The 14961-nt window shown below is 36.1% G+C and overlaps 1 protein-coding gene across 8 annotated transcripts in view; it reads right to left on the reverse strand.

The window, feature by feature from the left end:
- Positions 1–4718: 4718 nt before the first annotated feature.
- ELOVL7 (ELOVL fatty acid elongase 7) overlaps positions 4719–14961 on the reverse strand; it is a 97249-nt gene continuing 87006 nt past the window's right edge. For all 8 annotated transcript variants that reach the window (XM_045393739.2, XM_065546295.1, XM_065546293.1 and 5 more), the window contains 2 exons: positions 10433–10569; positions 4719–7765 (listed from right to left, as the gene is read on the reverse strand). In XM_045393739.2, the coding sequence (XP_045249674.1) occupies positions 7556–7765; positions 10433–10569 (347 nt within the window). In that variant the 3' untranslated portion in view covers positions 4719–7555. The remainder of the gene's footprint in view (positions 7766–10432; positions 10570–14961) is intronic.

Raw genomic sequence — 14961 nt, forward strand, 5'->3', positions numbered from 1 at the left:
GGACCTGAGGATGACTCTGAGGTTTTTAGCCTGAGTAACTGGAAGGAAAGCACTGCTCTAAAAGTTTTCCCTGTTTTAACTCATCTAATATCCCTCAATAACTGGATAAAGAAGTATTGTCTCCATTTTCAGTTGGGACACTAAGAGACAGAGAAGCTGTCCAGGTTATAGAGCGATTAAAAAACAGAGTCAGGATTTCACCAGGCAGGCTGTGCTCCCAACCAGTGTACCATGCTTCCTCACCATGACAGCATCTAGTAGGATGAAAGGCTTTTATACAGAGATAATATAATAATATTATAATCTAGGCAAATATTATTATAATATAATCTAGACTATATTATAATCTAGGATAATATGATAAACTAGGAAAAATTATTCGGGTCTGAACAAGGAGGGTGGCCACAAGAATAAAAGGAAAGGCATAAATTCATGGGCGAGATAACCCCTAATGGGCAAAAGACACACTGACCAGAATTTGTGCAACTTTTAAGATGGAAGGTTAGGCAAGGGGGCTCCTGTCTGTAATCCCAGTGCTTTGAGAGGCTGAAGTGGGAGAGTCGTTTGCTGCTAGGAGTTCCAGACCAGCCAGGGCTACATGACAAGACCTCGTCTCTACAAAAGATAAAAAAAATTATCCAGGCATGTTGCCACTCAGGAAGCTGAGGCAGGAAGATTGCTTGAACCCAGTAGTGTAAGGCTACTGTGAGCTATGAAGGTGCCACTGTGCTCCAGCTGGGGCAACAGAGCAAGACCCATCTCTTAAAAAAAAAAAAGAAAAAAAGAAAAAAGAACACAGTAGCTCTGAGTTTACATCTCCACATTCAAATACTCAGATGCTTATATCATTCTTATTTAAGTTGTAAGGACTATGTACAGAGTGTCCTTTGGTGTGGCCTGGGCACTTAGAGATACTACCTCAGGCCAAGCTTTCTCCCTTTAGTAACCTGAGTGCATCCCACACTCACTGAATCCTGTAGGTCCTAGAATACAAACAAGGTGCAGCAATGTTTTCACAATGCTGTAGTTTGAATATAGGCAAAAATGTTCATATTTAGATTTGAAGAGTGTTATAGTTTGTAACTTTGTTGAGTTATAGGCACATGTACAGCCTGACCTGATACCGGCTGTCAATAAAAGGTATGAACATGCCCAGCCAGCACCAGGAAGAGCCCTGTGGCCCTCTCTCTGGGGCAGCCTGGTATAAAAGACATGTTGTGTGGCCTGTTATATTGTGGTTGTATCTGCTAGAAACATCTAGAGGGATTTCCATCCCCACCCCCTCCCCAATCATTATGTACCTTATGCTGCTTGAAACAAAGAGAACTATAACCCTTGCTCTCATTTAATCAAGGGACCTACCTTCAACTCCACACTCAAATCTGAGTCTATTTCTCTGTGCAAGGGGCCATTTTCTTAGTGAAAAAATAAAACAGCACTTACTTTCATCTACAGAACTAGTCAATACAAACCAGAACTGTGTGAATTAAAGATAGGCTTTAACTCTTCTAAAGAGAAAAATAAGTATTCCTATACATTTTAGGTAATACTTTGTGTGGCAGACTGTATTTTCCAAGTACAGTATTTCTCCCATCCTACATGTTCTTATGAGGTAACTTTTTTTTTTTTTTTTTGAGACGGAGTCTCGCTCTGTCGCCCAGGCTGGAGTGCAGTGGCCGGATCTCAGCTCACTGCAAGCTCCGCCTCCCGGGTTCACGCCATTCTCCGGCCTCAGCCTCCCGAGTAGCTGGGACTACAGGCGCCCGCCACCTCGCCCGGCTAGTTTTTTGTATTTCTTAATAGAGACGGGGTTTCACCGTGTTAGCCAGGATGGTTTCGATCTCCTGACCTCGTGATCCGCCTGTCTCGGCCTCCCAAAGTGCTGGGATTACAGGCTTGAGCCACCGCACCCGGCCCTTATGAGGTAACTTTTACATTCCTCCCGTTGAGGGACATGGTCTGTGTCCTCTCCTCTTGAAAACGGGTGGGCTTTTGTACAGGGGAAGTGACATTCCCTGACTTCTATGGCTATGTTATAAAAGGCAATACTGCTTTCATTTTGTTCACTGGAATGCTTACTGCTGAAGCCTTCGGTCCGACTCCCCTGAGACTGCCATGCTCTGAGGAAGCTCAAAGTAGCCCAAGGGGAAAGATTACACGGAGAGGACTTGAGACTACACAGAGATCTCCAGTCATCCCCCACTGCCTCAACCCCCTGGTTCCTGGTTAAGCCACAGTCTGACTGCAGTTGCACTAGGGACCCCAAACAATAACCACTCAGCTTCTCAAATCATTGATCCTTCAAAGTAGTGAGAGATGTAGCTTTGATGTAGCTGTAAGTCATCACATTTAGGGGTGATTTGTTAGTCAATAATAGATAAACTGTAACAGCTTGAGAAACAACAATACTATTTATATAAAGATAATAAAGGCTATACAAATAGTATACTGATGGAAAAATATATGTTAAATATATACACTGAATTATAATATATAGACTATATTTTAAATTATATTAGTATATCATTTTGAATGAATCTATTATATATAATACATTATGTGTAACTTATGTGTATATATATTCATCCAAAAGTAATGATTTAATCATTTGCTGATGCCAGGCACAGTGCTGGCCCTAAATAAGTGTGTTCAATCACTTTTCCATTTAGACACTTGAAAAATTATATGTACTTCTGTGCAAAATAATGGCCCATCATGATGGTGGATTGTCAGTGGGTGAGGTTACATCAGGTGCTTACTCAAACTTCATCTCTTACCTTCTAACAGAATCTAATTTCGTTGAAGAGGACAATGTACCCATCTAGAAAATTAGTTCACAGCTTCCCTTGCAGCTAGAGATGGCCATGAGGCAGTTTTGACCATTGACATGTAAGTGAAAGTTGTTGTGTAGGACTCCTGGGAAAGTAGAAGGAAACAGACCTAGACTCTATTGTATTTGGTACCCAAGGAGGCATACAAAGACATCTTCTTCCCTGGTGGTATATGGTATATGCAGATTTTCTCTGTATCCCTGCCCCTCCCCAGAGTACTTAGCTACATGGCATGATGCTTTGGAATGACAGACAATAACTACAGTCTGTTACACCCAATTACCTCCTACAAGAGGGAAATACTGGAAAATGCTGGTGACGGGGAGCCTTGGGCTCCATGGAAGGGATTCTTTTCCAGAGGCTCTCCTAACCAGGCTGATATTGCTACTCCTCCATCAAACATCTTCAGTGGGTCCTGATGAACATTATTTTTTGTTTCATCAAAGGTAACTACTTAACATTAGGAAAATATATATTGCAAATCTGTAATACACTTTTCACTTGTCAACAGGTATGCCACCTTTGTTTTTATTAAAATTTGATATAGGCCTGTCTTTTTAAACTGTAAACATTTTAAGGGCAGGGACCACGTCTAGTACATTTTAAAGTTTCTCATGACACTTAGATGCAGTGAGCACCCTAAATACTGACTAACTACCAGTGAAAATCATGTCAATTCTGTCATTTTGGTTCCTAACTTAAATAACATCTATTCAAAATATTATAATACATACATTGCTTTTTAAAAACTGGATAATTTCAAACATACACAAAAGTAGACAGAAGAGTAAAATAAACTCCTATTAAGTGAACCCATTAGCCAACTTTAACAATTATGAACACCTCCTTTCTTTTTACTAGAGTATGTTAAAGTGAAATCAGACAACCTATCATTTTACATATATGTACTTCAGTGTATGTATCTCACAGGTAAGGACTTTAAAAATATACATCTGCAATACAGTAATAATATCCAATATTAATCATTTCTTTTAAAATTTAGTTCTTGTTCAGTTATATCTGATTGTTATAAGAATATCCTTTTATGATTTGGTTTGTTCAAATCAGGATTCAAATGACATTTGGTTAGTATATCTTAAGTCTTTTATCTACAAAAGTTGCCTTCTCTGCTTTTCTTTTTTTTAAAATGTCATTTATTTATTAAAGAAACCAGGTCATTTGTTCTATGGAATTTCCTACATTTTGGACTTGGCTGATTGTATCCTCTTGGCGTCTTTTAACTCTTCCTCTATATATTGTATTTCCTGTAACTAGTAGTTTATAAAAAGAGGATTGATTAGATTCAAGTTCAAAAAACTTTTTGCCATGAAAACCTCAGAGTATTATAGTGTATTAAGAGACAAAATATCTGGTTGTCCCACTCTGAATGACATTAAGATTGATCAATGGGTTCAGTCGTATCAGCACAAGCCATCCCCATCAACCTTTCATCTAATTGTTTTAGCAACCAGTGATCCCATTTATTAGAGCCAGCAGGATGGCAAAATTATTCTTTTTTGTTAATTCTTTCCACTTAAAAAACCTTGCCTACTAACATACCACCAATTTTGAAATTCTGTACAACCAAAACACATAACTCAAATTCAAATTCCTTCATAGAGTCTTCCCTGTCTGCTAAGTGGCAGAACTGTCACTCATCTGGCACCTGTCATCTACTGCCCTGTCACATAATTTCATCTGCCAGTTGGTAAGCTCCAGGAGATCCCAATTATGTCCCGGGTATCTCTGTATCCCAAAGATGAACACAGCACGTGTACAAGAAGTATGTAAAATAACTTTGATTGGTGAGTATTCAAATTAAAAGCCACCAACCCATGCAAACACATGCAGCTAGATTCCAAAATGAAAAATACACACACATATACATGCGATATCACAAATTTATTATAGTACACGGAAAAACAAACTCAAACTTTGACAACATCCACAGAATGTTCCAGTCTTTAAAAAGTTAACAGAAATAAAGGGTAATGGAGAGAATATAATCTCATAATTTTATAATTAAGGCTGTAAATGGCAAAGTCCCATAGATATTTAAAAATCTATATTTGTATTTATTTATAATATAGATATAGGCCCTCAAGGATTCATAGAGATTTATGTAATAAACTAGATTTTGGAACTGCTTATTTTGTTGTTGTTGCTGGTTAGGTAAGCAAACCCAAACAAATTAAGTCCTGAAAAGTGGGATGAAATCCCAAAAGAACTCTATGTGACCAAACAGAACTCTTTTAATAAATATGGCCCATACAAATTCTATATCCAGTGAAAATCATTTTGATCCACAATCATGTTGATGTTTCTATGGAGGATACTTCTAGCAGCCGTGATTTCTTTTGTAGCATTCTGGCTCTCCACTTCTATTCATATAATTGAGTACGTGCTTTATTACATGTTAGCTCATAGGCAAGTTAAACATTTTAAAGACTACGGGGAGGTTAGGAGAGGTTGTATGATGAAGGTCGGAAAGTATGCAAGAAATAAACTCTCCTGTTTCATCTCTTTTATTTTTGCCTCATTTTGGTCTCTATACTACTTGGGGTCTTTGGAAATGGTGTGATTTATAACAGCACCTAGCATACCTTCTCATTTTAGCACAGGTTAGATATGAAGAGCCAAACCTGGAAAACAGTTAAGGAGTCCTGAGACCTTTCCAGTGGAATAAATTAGAGCAGTAGTTTCATTTAGCTGTGCTTTTTTGTCCTTTATTCTTTTTTTTCTAAAAATATAAAATTATGGCCGGGCGCAGTGGCTCACCCCTGTAATCCCAGCACTTTGGGAGCGCGAGGTGGGAGGATCACCTGAGGTCAGGAGTTCGAGACCAGCCTGTCCAACCCTGTATCTACTAAAAATACAAAAATCAGCTGGGCGTGGTGGCAGGCGCCTGTAATCCCAGCTACTTGGGAGGCTGAGGCAGGAGAATCACTTGAACCAGAGAGGCGAGGTTGCAGTGAGCCAAGATCGCGCCATTGCACTCTAGCCTGGTCAACAAGAGTAAAACTCTGCTTCAGAAAAAAAAAATAATAAATGTTATATATATAATTACTCCCATTTATCAACCTTTACCTTCTCATACAGTAATCAAGTAAAATCACAAGAGATCACTTAAAGGCAAATAACCTTATGAATCTGGTAAGTGTAAACATAAAAGGCCATGGTATTGAGTAAAACTTAGGCATTGTTGTACAATAAGTATCTCTGTGTGTTCAACATTCACTGGGGCTTTAAGTACTAGTTGTTTAAAGTCCTACAAACATAAACAGTCCTTCAAAATTGACTATAAATAAAAGAAGAAAAAAATAGGGAAAAATTCACAAATGTCCAAATATTGTTATTTCTTGGACAAAACTCTACTGACTAGTAGTTTTGATTCTCTAACAGGAAAATGTAAAAATAACAGAATTTTAGAAAGTAGCAATTTTAAAGAAACAAAGCCTATGCCAAATGAATTTCAGTCTTTCATTACATGGTTTATAGGTCTGGAAACAGAAATCCAGGTTGTTAATTAATTCATAATTCCAGAAAATACTTTATTGGTCAGTGTATCTATAACATTAATTATATAATCTATAACTATTATATAGTCTGTCTGTCTCTCTCTCAAAGTAGAACAGCCCTTGCTTACATAATCAATTTTCCCCTGGATATTCTCTGTGCCACAATTTGCCTCTAGTTGCTTCACAGCCACTCTAAACCATATCTGGAAACTGTGTACAATGGGTAATATTATTTATAATTTAAGGGTAGTACCTGTAGTATGCTCATGATATGAACATTTAAGTATCTAACCTATATATTTAACCAAGATAATAATTTAAACCATGACAATGTAAGACAGTGATGTGATACTATAACAGACAACAGGTTTTTCCCACTGAACCACACAGTACTTTTTTCATTGACAAATTCACCTCTTTCCAGAGATCTACAAAGTTAATTGTAAAACAGTAATAGCAAAGTGTTCATTAACCCATTAAAACAAATCACCTTGTTTTGAAAATAATCAGCTGAATGAAACTTGTGTCAAGTGCATTAGCGTACTAACCCAAAGTATGGTTACTCTGAAACAGTTTGTACAACAAATGGGTTGTGAGGAACTCTTATCAGCAAAACTGGTGATGGCTACTCAAAAGATCCATTGAAAATTATCAATAATGATTTTGAATGACAAGTTATCAAAAACTCACTCAATTTTCACCTGTGCTAGCTTGCTAAAATGGGAGTTAACTCTAGAGCAAACATAGCATCTTCTGAGTACAGCCAATAAATGACAAAGCTAGGGCCTATGGTTGGTTTCCAGACTTTCCAGACCCGGCAGAAGGAATCTATTGTAACACATGGATCTCTGTCTGTGCTCAAAATATCTAATGATATTTTTCATCTTTACTGGACTTCCTTGAAGAGTACTGTATTGCTTCATATCTTTTTGCACTGCAACAAAATGTGTTAAACAAAACCTTTGGATTAGCTTTAAAAGCAGCTAAAAAAAAAAAAAAACAACTTCTGGCTGCTGTAGGCTCTAATTATCAGAAGACTGTTATCTGGAAGCTTTGGGCTCTCAAATATCAGACATCCCAATAACTTATCATAAAAATACAAGCTCTTAGTTTTGAAAAATATACAAAATGCACTGCATAGGCAAATATCTCTTGATTGTCAAGGAAGACAATCTATCAGTTTCAATCATAGACTTATGTTGGGCTTCAGTTATCTTTGTATTTGCAAGTTCCATTTTTCACAGTTTTGGGCAACCTCTGACCTTTGGTGTAAGCACGGTACCAAAAATGGAGAAAGAGCAGCAGAAACATGCAACTGTAACTCATTATGATGCACGCAAAGACTGGAAACTGATACTTGCAATCCTCCATGAAAAAGAACTGGCTTATGTGGATGGTGACAATAACAAACTGGACCTAAGAAATGAAAACACGAAAAAAAATTATTCAGATATCAAGAGTTACAATTCTTTACCTACCTATGTTTATCCACTCCCAAAGTGCAGGGAGTGCACTGTTGGGCAGAGAAGTCCATCTTTAAATCTAGCCTCCCTGGGAGTGATAATGGGTAGTATAATGTCAAAAGCCAGTTGGAAGTATGGATCCACTATTCAGAACCACAAAATGGCACAACCGCAGGGTCTATATTTAAATGTTCCCTGGAGCTGTGCAGTGCAGCAACCTTTTTACTACTCAGAGAATCAACAGAGCAGGTTTTCCCTATAAGTCTCTGACTTGAGTCCTTGACTATGATGAAATGACCATGTACTACATTGTGGCCTATTGTCTCAGGATGAGTTCAGTTTCAAATATTCTGTCCTGTTATTGGACCAGATATATTAATTTTTGGAAAATAATTACATTTTACTTAGAGCCCCTTGAATTTTGTAGTAGCCAAAGCATCTCTGAGTCCTTATACCTGCCACTTGTCCTCCACGGTCATAGATAAAAATGTGTCTGGGCCAGGTGCAGTGGATTACGCCTGTAATCGCAGCACTTTGGGAGGCTGAGGTGGGTGGATCACGAGGTCAGGAGTTCGAGACCAGCCTGGCCAAGATAGTGAAACCCCGTCTCTACTAAAAATACAAAAATTAGCCAAGCACCTGTAGTCCCAGCTACTCAGGAGGCTGAGGCAGAAGAATTGCTTGACCCTGGGAGGCCGAGGTTGCAGTGAGCCGAAATTGTGCCACTGCACTCTAGCCTGGGTGACAGAGCGAGATTCCATCTCAAAAAAAAAAAAAAGGGTCTGAACTGCCAACTGAGGCAGAGAATCTATAAGGTGTGAGAGAGAAGGTGGCCCTTCTAGTAGTGCTCAAGGGCTCTGTGGGGCAGAACATCTTACACAGTCCCAAGAGGGACCTTTTCTAAGCTAATATTCAGATTTTCTGGTTATCATGTTTTCCCTGATTAAAAAGCAACATGTGTTCTGCAGAAATTTTAGAAAAGTAAAACTCTATAAAGAAATAGGTAACAATTACCCACAATTGGTCTTATTAATCATGGTTAAGATTTTCTTATAGTTTATTTTATTATTTTATCCTTATCAACTTTCCTTGCATTATCTTAATGTATATTTATGACATTCCCATAGCATAGCCACTTATTCCTCTCATTTTGCAAAAGAGAAAAAAAAAACTTTAGGAAGGCTAAGCGATGTCCTCAACATTCTATGCATGTGTATGTTTGTGTATAATTGACATCTTTGAGAATATAATAAACAAATGTTCATCCTATTTTTTCTACATCCATATTTTTCCACATTATTAAAAAGTTTGTACAACATTTAAGAGTATGCTAAGAGAAAAAAAAGCCTAAATACAAAATACAAAATTATATATGCAATGTATACAAATAATGTAAAAGGTGTACACATATGCCTGAGAGAAAAACTGGATGAAAACAAAATAAAAATATCATCAGTGATTATCCCTGGGTGGCAGAATTACATGTATTTTTTTCTCTTTTCTTAATTAGGTGTTCTCACATATTTGCAATGAGCATATACTACTTTGAGAAAATAATATTTTTTAAAGAAGCAATGGTGAGTAATTTTCATGACTTCATAGTATCTCAAAGTATGAATTAAAATAATCTGTTTTACCATTTCCTTATGGTTGGTCATTTAGTTTGCTGCCTGTTTCAGATACAACAAATAACTCTGCAAGGAAATACTCTGATCTTGATTTAGGATCCTTATACATTAAAATGTCAGTCTCTCACCTGGGAGAATACATTATATGAATGTGCCAAATTTCATTTAGGAAGTTACAGAATTTTAATAAAGAATTAATCTTCAACATGCTATCTAAATCAAATTCATACTTTCTCATTGATGTTACTGGCAGAATATGACATCAATTTATCATAGATTGCAAATGTGGAAATACAAGGATGGCAGAATTCTCCTTTTAATGGACACTAATAAAATGTAAAGCAAATCATCATCTCAATCCCATAATGAGTCTCCAAAAAAGTTAAATACCATATATGTTGAGAATTAACACTTAGAATGTATTATTAGGTCTAAACTGAGTGCCTCTGCTCTTTCAAACATTGTTTATATAAGGGTAGTATTCAAATTTAGGTAATACATATATATTGGTCTAACCCTCTACATGTTTAATTCTCACAATGCTTTTTATTGACTGGAGGAAAGACGAACTTATAAATGTTAGGACTAGATAGGTAAGCACACAGGAAGGCTCATCGTTCCCTCAAAGTTGCATTCCCTCAAGGCCATCTAGAGCTAATGGAATTTCTAATTTCTAACAGGTATTATGCCTATTGAGGGTCATATAACTTTGAAGTTACTTTAATCACAAATTTATTTATTCTTGTATAAATGCATAAAATAGTATAAAGATGGCATAAAAATGCACACTTGTTTAATTGTCTCAGCCTTTTGGTTACCAAAGTTCATCTAATGTTATTAAGAACAATGATGGCATATCATGTAGGGGACAGACACTCTACCCCTATTGTTTTGTTAACTTTCTTCTTTATATAACTAGTATCCTAGTTCACAGTGAAAACAAGTGACTGTAGTTGCTTCATATATGGTTTTAAAGAGAGTTAATTACTCACAAGTTGTAATGATGTCAAATATTTTTTCCACCACAAATACTTCTGGTAGGCTGGTCCCAGTGCTGAGAGTCCGTAGTAGGAATACATGACTACATGTACAGCTGTATTTAGAAGGGCATGGAATGTTCCCAAACCACCTGGAAAATAAAATTATTGTAACGTGGGGCCATTGTTCCTTAAAATGAACCACATTTTCATCCGAACTGAGATTTTTGTATAATTATTTCTTGAATTTTGGAAAAAAATATATAAAATATCAATCCTGTTAAATAACTATCAACTTAGAGGGGGCTGGATAGTATATTTAGTAAAATATAAGATATGAACCTGAGAAAGTAAATTAGCATATCTTCATTTTGTTATATCTTAGCTTAAGGTGGTCTTACGATTTGAGTTTACTTACACTTAGTTGAGTTACCTTTTAAATATATGTTGCTAAATAATTATGCTAAATGCTAAAAATATATGCTAAATGCTAAATAAATATATGTTGCTAAATAATCATAGTTGCTAAATAATGTTAATTCATATTTTAGTGAGGGTTAATGTATAAAAATATACAAAGTACATTAATCTTAACTTGATGATTTTTCATGTATGTATACACCCATGTCACTACCAAGATCAAGATATAGAACATTTCCAACACCACTTAAGATTCCCATGAGCTCCCAAGGTAGCTTTAACTTCTTATCACCAACTATTACTTTTGTCTGCTATTAAACTTCACATAAATGGAATTACACAGGATGTACTCTTTTGTACCTGGTACATATATTGGTAGTTTGTATTTTTACTACTGTGTAGTATTATACCATATAAATGCATCATCATTTACCCATTCTCCTATCGACAGACATGTGGGTTGCTTCCAAACTGGGCTATTCTGAATAAAGCTGCTAAGAATATTTTTGTATATGTGTGGAATCAAATTTACTTTTCCTACTCTCAATAATCTTCATTAAATAATTTTGGCAGTAAAACCACTGGCTTTCATTAGCAAACTGCTGAATTTACTTTAATGAATTATTGTTTTCCCAAAGTAAATATCTACTAACTGTTACACTATCCTTATTTATGGCTTCCAATTGATTATGCCTTCCTATCTTGGTTTTCCTCTTCTCATTTCACCACATTTCCTACCGATCCCCTTCAATTGAGAATAGAAGCAAAGAACACATGGGAATGTAAGAAAAGATCACTTCAGTTGTCTTTAGCTGGACCAGTAATACAGCAGAAGGGGTAATGGTGTTTAGCTGAAAGTGTGGCGGAGGGAACACTCTCCCTGGGGTCCCTTGCCTAAGAGAACAATCTGGAAGAATATGTGTTCTTTATGTATAGCCTGACTCAGCTTAGTAATGTTGACCTGGAATTTACATTTTTCTCAGAAACATCCTATTTTCTTAATTCCAGTATTCTTTAATTCTGGAAATAAAGCAAAACCTCATCGATTTAGATTATGGTAGAAGAACTGAATTCATAAACACTATGCATTACAGAAAGTTTAAAGGAAAATACAAATTCATCACTTCTAATATAATCTAATGAAAAATCTAATAAAACCATTACACAGTAGAAATTGCTTTTAAATAATTATTCATAATTGCAGCAATTCTAGATATTTCTAGATACTAGCAATGCTGAAGTACTCTGTTAAAATAACCTGTTTTAAATAATTACTTTTAAGTAGTTAAGTATTCTCCCAAAGCCTCATTTATGCTACACTGTTCTACATAAACTTTCTCCTTCTGACGAGAGAAAGCCATATTTTAGCTAATCCCTCAATTACCATAAATTTCAAGTCAGAAGGAACTGAATTAATTAAGCTTATTAACAACTTTCCAGCTTGTATTATTTACATTTGGATTGGTCTTCTTTCCCAAAGGAAATTTGAATAAACACATTATTGTGGTGTAAGAACACCTTTTCTAGGTTAATTTAAAAATAGAATAGTTGTCTACTACTGATAGTTTAGGAGTCAAGGTGCTTAAAAGGAAGATAAGCCAAATACCTCTCAAATTCATTTGTGTTTCATAATAATACACACATAGGAAATCTATTTCACTTTTGATATGGAACTATGTCAGAGCTTTTCTAAGACACCTATCCTATTATTTAATAGAGGAGTGCCTATTTTCTGTTTGGATACTGTCACCATTAAATGTCCTAAAATGAGGATGTTAGACACAGGGATTTAACAAAGCACTAGCGTAGCCAAAAGTATTTAGTAAGGTTTACTGATCAAAATAAGCTATCAAATAAAAGTAACATGTTTACTTTCTCTAGTTATGATTTTTTCTGACAAGCTATTTTAATAAGTTTATTTACAAAACAACCATATTTTAATTAGTAATGTTTTTTGTATCTTCTTTGGAAAGCTTTCCTAACAAAATATTTTCTAAGCCTGTTTGTTTTCTGCTTTATGACAATGGGTCTGTAAACAAACATCTCAGAATGAATTAGGATTAGTACCCATCACATTTTACTCCTTTGCACAAAACAAAGGAATCACCTGGGTAATTATCACAATTCTCCCTATCTCTGGAAGGGGATATATGCATAAATTAATATTATAATTCACATAATTAATATTATAATATAATTAATATTATAATTAATATAAAAACCTACCACAGAAATATTTTCATCCTATTCAAAAGAAAAGCTGGATTGCTATTACCCTATTGAAGAGTACAACAGAAAAACAGGAAATTAAATACTAGATAGAGATCAGCTGTGCTCAAGTTTTTGCAAAGAACAGTTTAGAATGGACAGTTTCATTCTAGGAATGGACATCAGTACCAAACATTTCTGGGAACAGCTTTTGTTGCTGTGTTTGTCACTGAAATAGGTATCAGATCTGCTAAACAAGTGTTTACTAGAATTCCACATGTAAGACTGAACAGAAGTGCCAATGCATGGAACATATGAGAGAGAAGAAAACTATCTTGTACTATTTTCATTTTGTAAAGAAGAAGAAGGATTAAGGTGTGGACAAGAAACCTGTTATAAAGTGACTGATGTCCATAAACATAGTACCACTTAAAAACTGTGGTATGTCACTTGAACCTGGGAAGAGGAGGTTGCAGTGATCCGAGATCACACCATTGCACTCCACTTGGGCAACAAGAGTGAAACTCTGCCTCAAAAAAAAAAAAAGTTGAGGTATATCATATTTAAATTATCATTATTGAAAGCACTGTTTGCTTTTTAAATGGAAACCACACTATCAATGAACTCAAACATAGAAGTTAGAAAAATGCTCAATTGTATTCATTAAATAAAATTTACTTCTCCCATTCTTTAACAGTAGGATATTCAGTATTTAACAATTAGAAAATACAGAGAAAGGGAGGAAAATACAGAGGGAGAAAAAAACCACTTTTTGTTTCAATATCTCCCAATTACCTCTGTTTATATTTTGGGATATTGCCTTCCAATCTTTCTTCTATTCACATTTAGTTTTCAGTGTGTATCCTGGCCTCATGAGAGAAATCAGAATAAATAAACTATAAGAATATGAAAGCACCTTTTCTAGCATACTTTAAAAATAGAGTAAGTTCATCTACTTCTGATAATTTTGGAGTCAAGCCGCTTAACAAAGAAGATGAGCTTTGTTAAATCCTTGTGTATAGAATCCTCATTTTAGGACATTTAATACCTCTCAATATCATTTTTGTTTCACAGTTATATACACACAAGTAATAATAACCACTCTATTAGTGAATGTTTAGGTATTTTCCAGTTTTTCACAAACACCAGTAAGTGTCAATGTATATCACTGTAGAAAGAATGGGAAAGGGCAATATGCATATAAGAGGAAACAAAAACACAGAAAGTAAGGATAAGTAAAATAATGGAGATTAATATAGTCACTGTTGATTTGGCAAATGGACACCGCTGAGACTATCTTGTTTTAATGTAAATGAAATGTTTATACTAACAAACCTCGTAAGAAAAAGCAGCCAGTTTTAAGCCACTTTTGAGCAAGGAGGTACTTTACATCCTGGAAAATCCGATGCTCATAAGCCATGGTAGCGACAACTGTTCACTCATGATTCACAGCCCCTGTGGCTCCTCTGAGTTTTGGCATCCCCTTCCTGACATGGGCTTATCCATGTCCTCTCATGCTCTGAGACACGCAGATCTTTTTCCTCCATGCTTAGAGAGTCTAGAACTCAAACAAGAGTTCCTCAATTGTGGTTCGCCCTTTCTTTTAGTCTGGCAGAGTTAGAAAGGCCAAAAGAGGCAAGCTATTCACAGAAATGTTATGAACTATGGGTCTATTTGAAGACTTTTAAAATTTAAGAGCCGGGCGCGGTGGCTCATGCCTGTAATCCCAGCACTTTGGGAGGCCGAGGCGGGCGGATCACAAGGTCAGGAAATCGAGACCACGGTGAAACCCCGTCTCTACTAAAAATACAAAAAATTAGCCGGGCGCGGTTGTGGGCGCCTGTAGTCCCAGCTACTCGGGAGGCTGAGGCAGGAGAATGGCGTGAACCCGGGAGGCGGAGCTTGCAGTGAGCCGA

Source organism: Macaca fascicularis, chromosome 6 (assembly GCF_037993035.2).
Source record: "Macaca fascicularis isolate 582-1 chromosome 6, T2T-MFA8v1.1".
In the NCBI taxonomy this organism is placed as follows: Eukaryota; Metazoa; Chordata; class Mammalia; order Primates; family Cercopithecidae; genus Macaca; species Macaca fascicularis.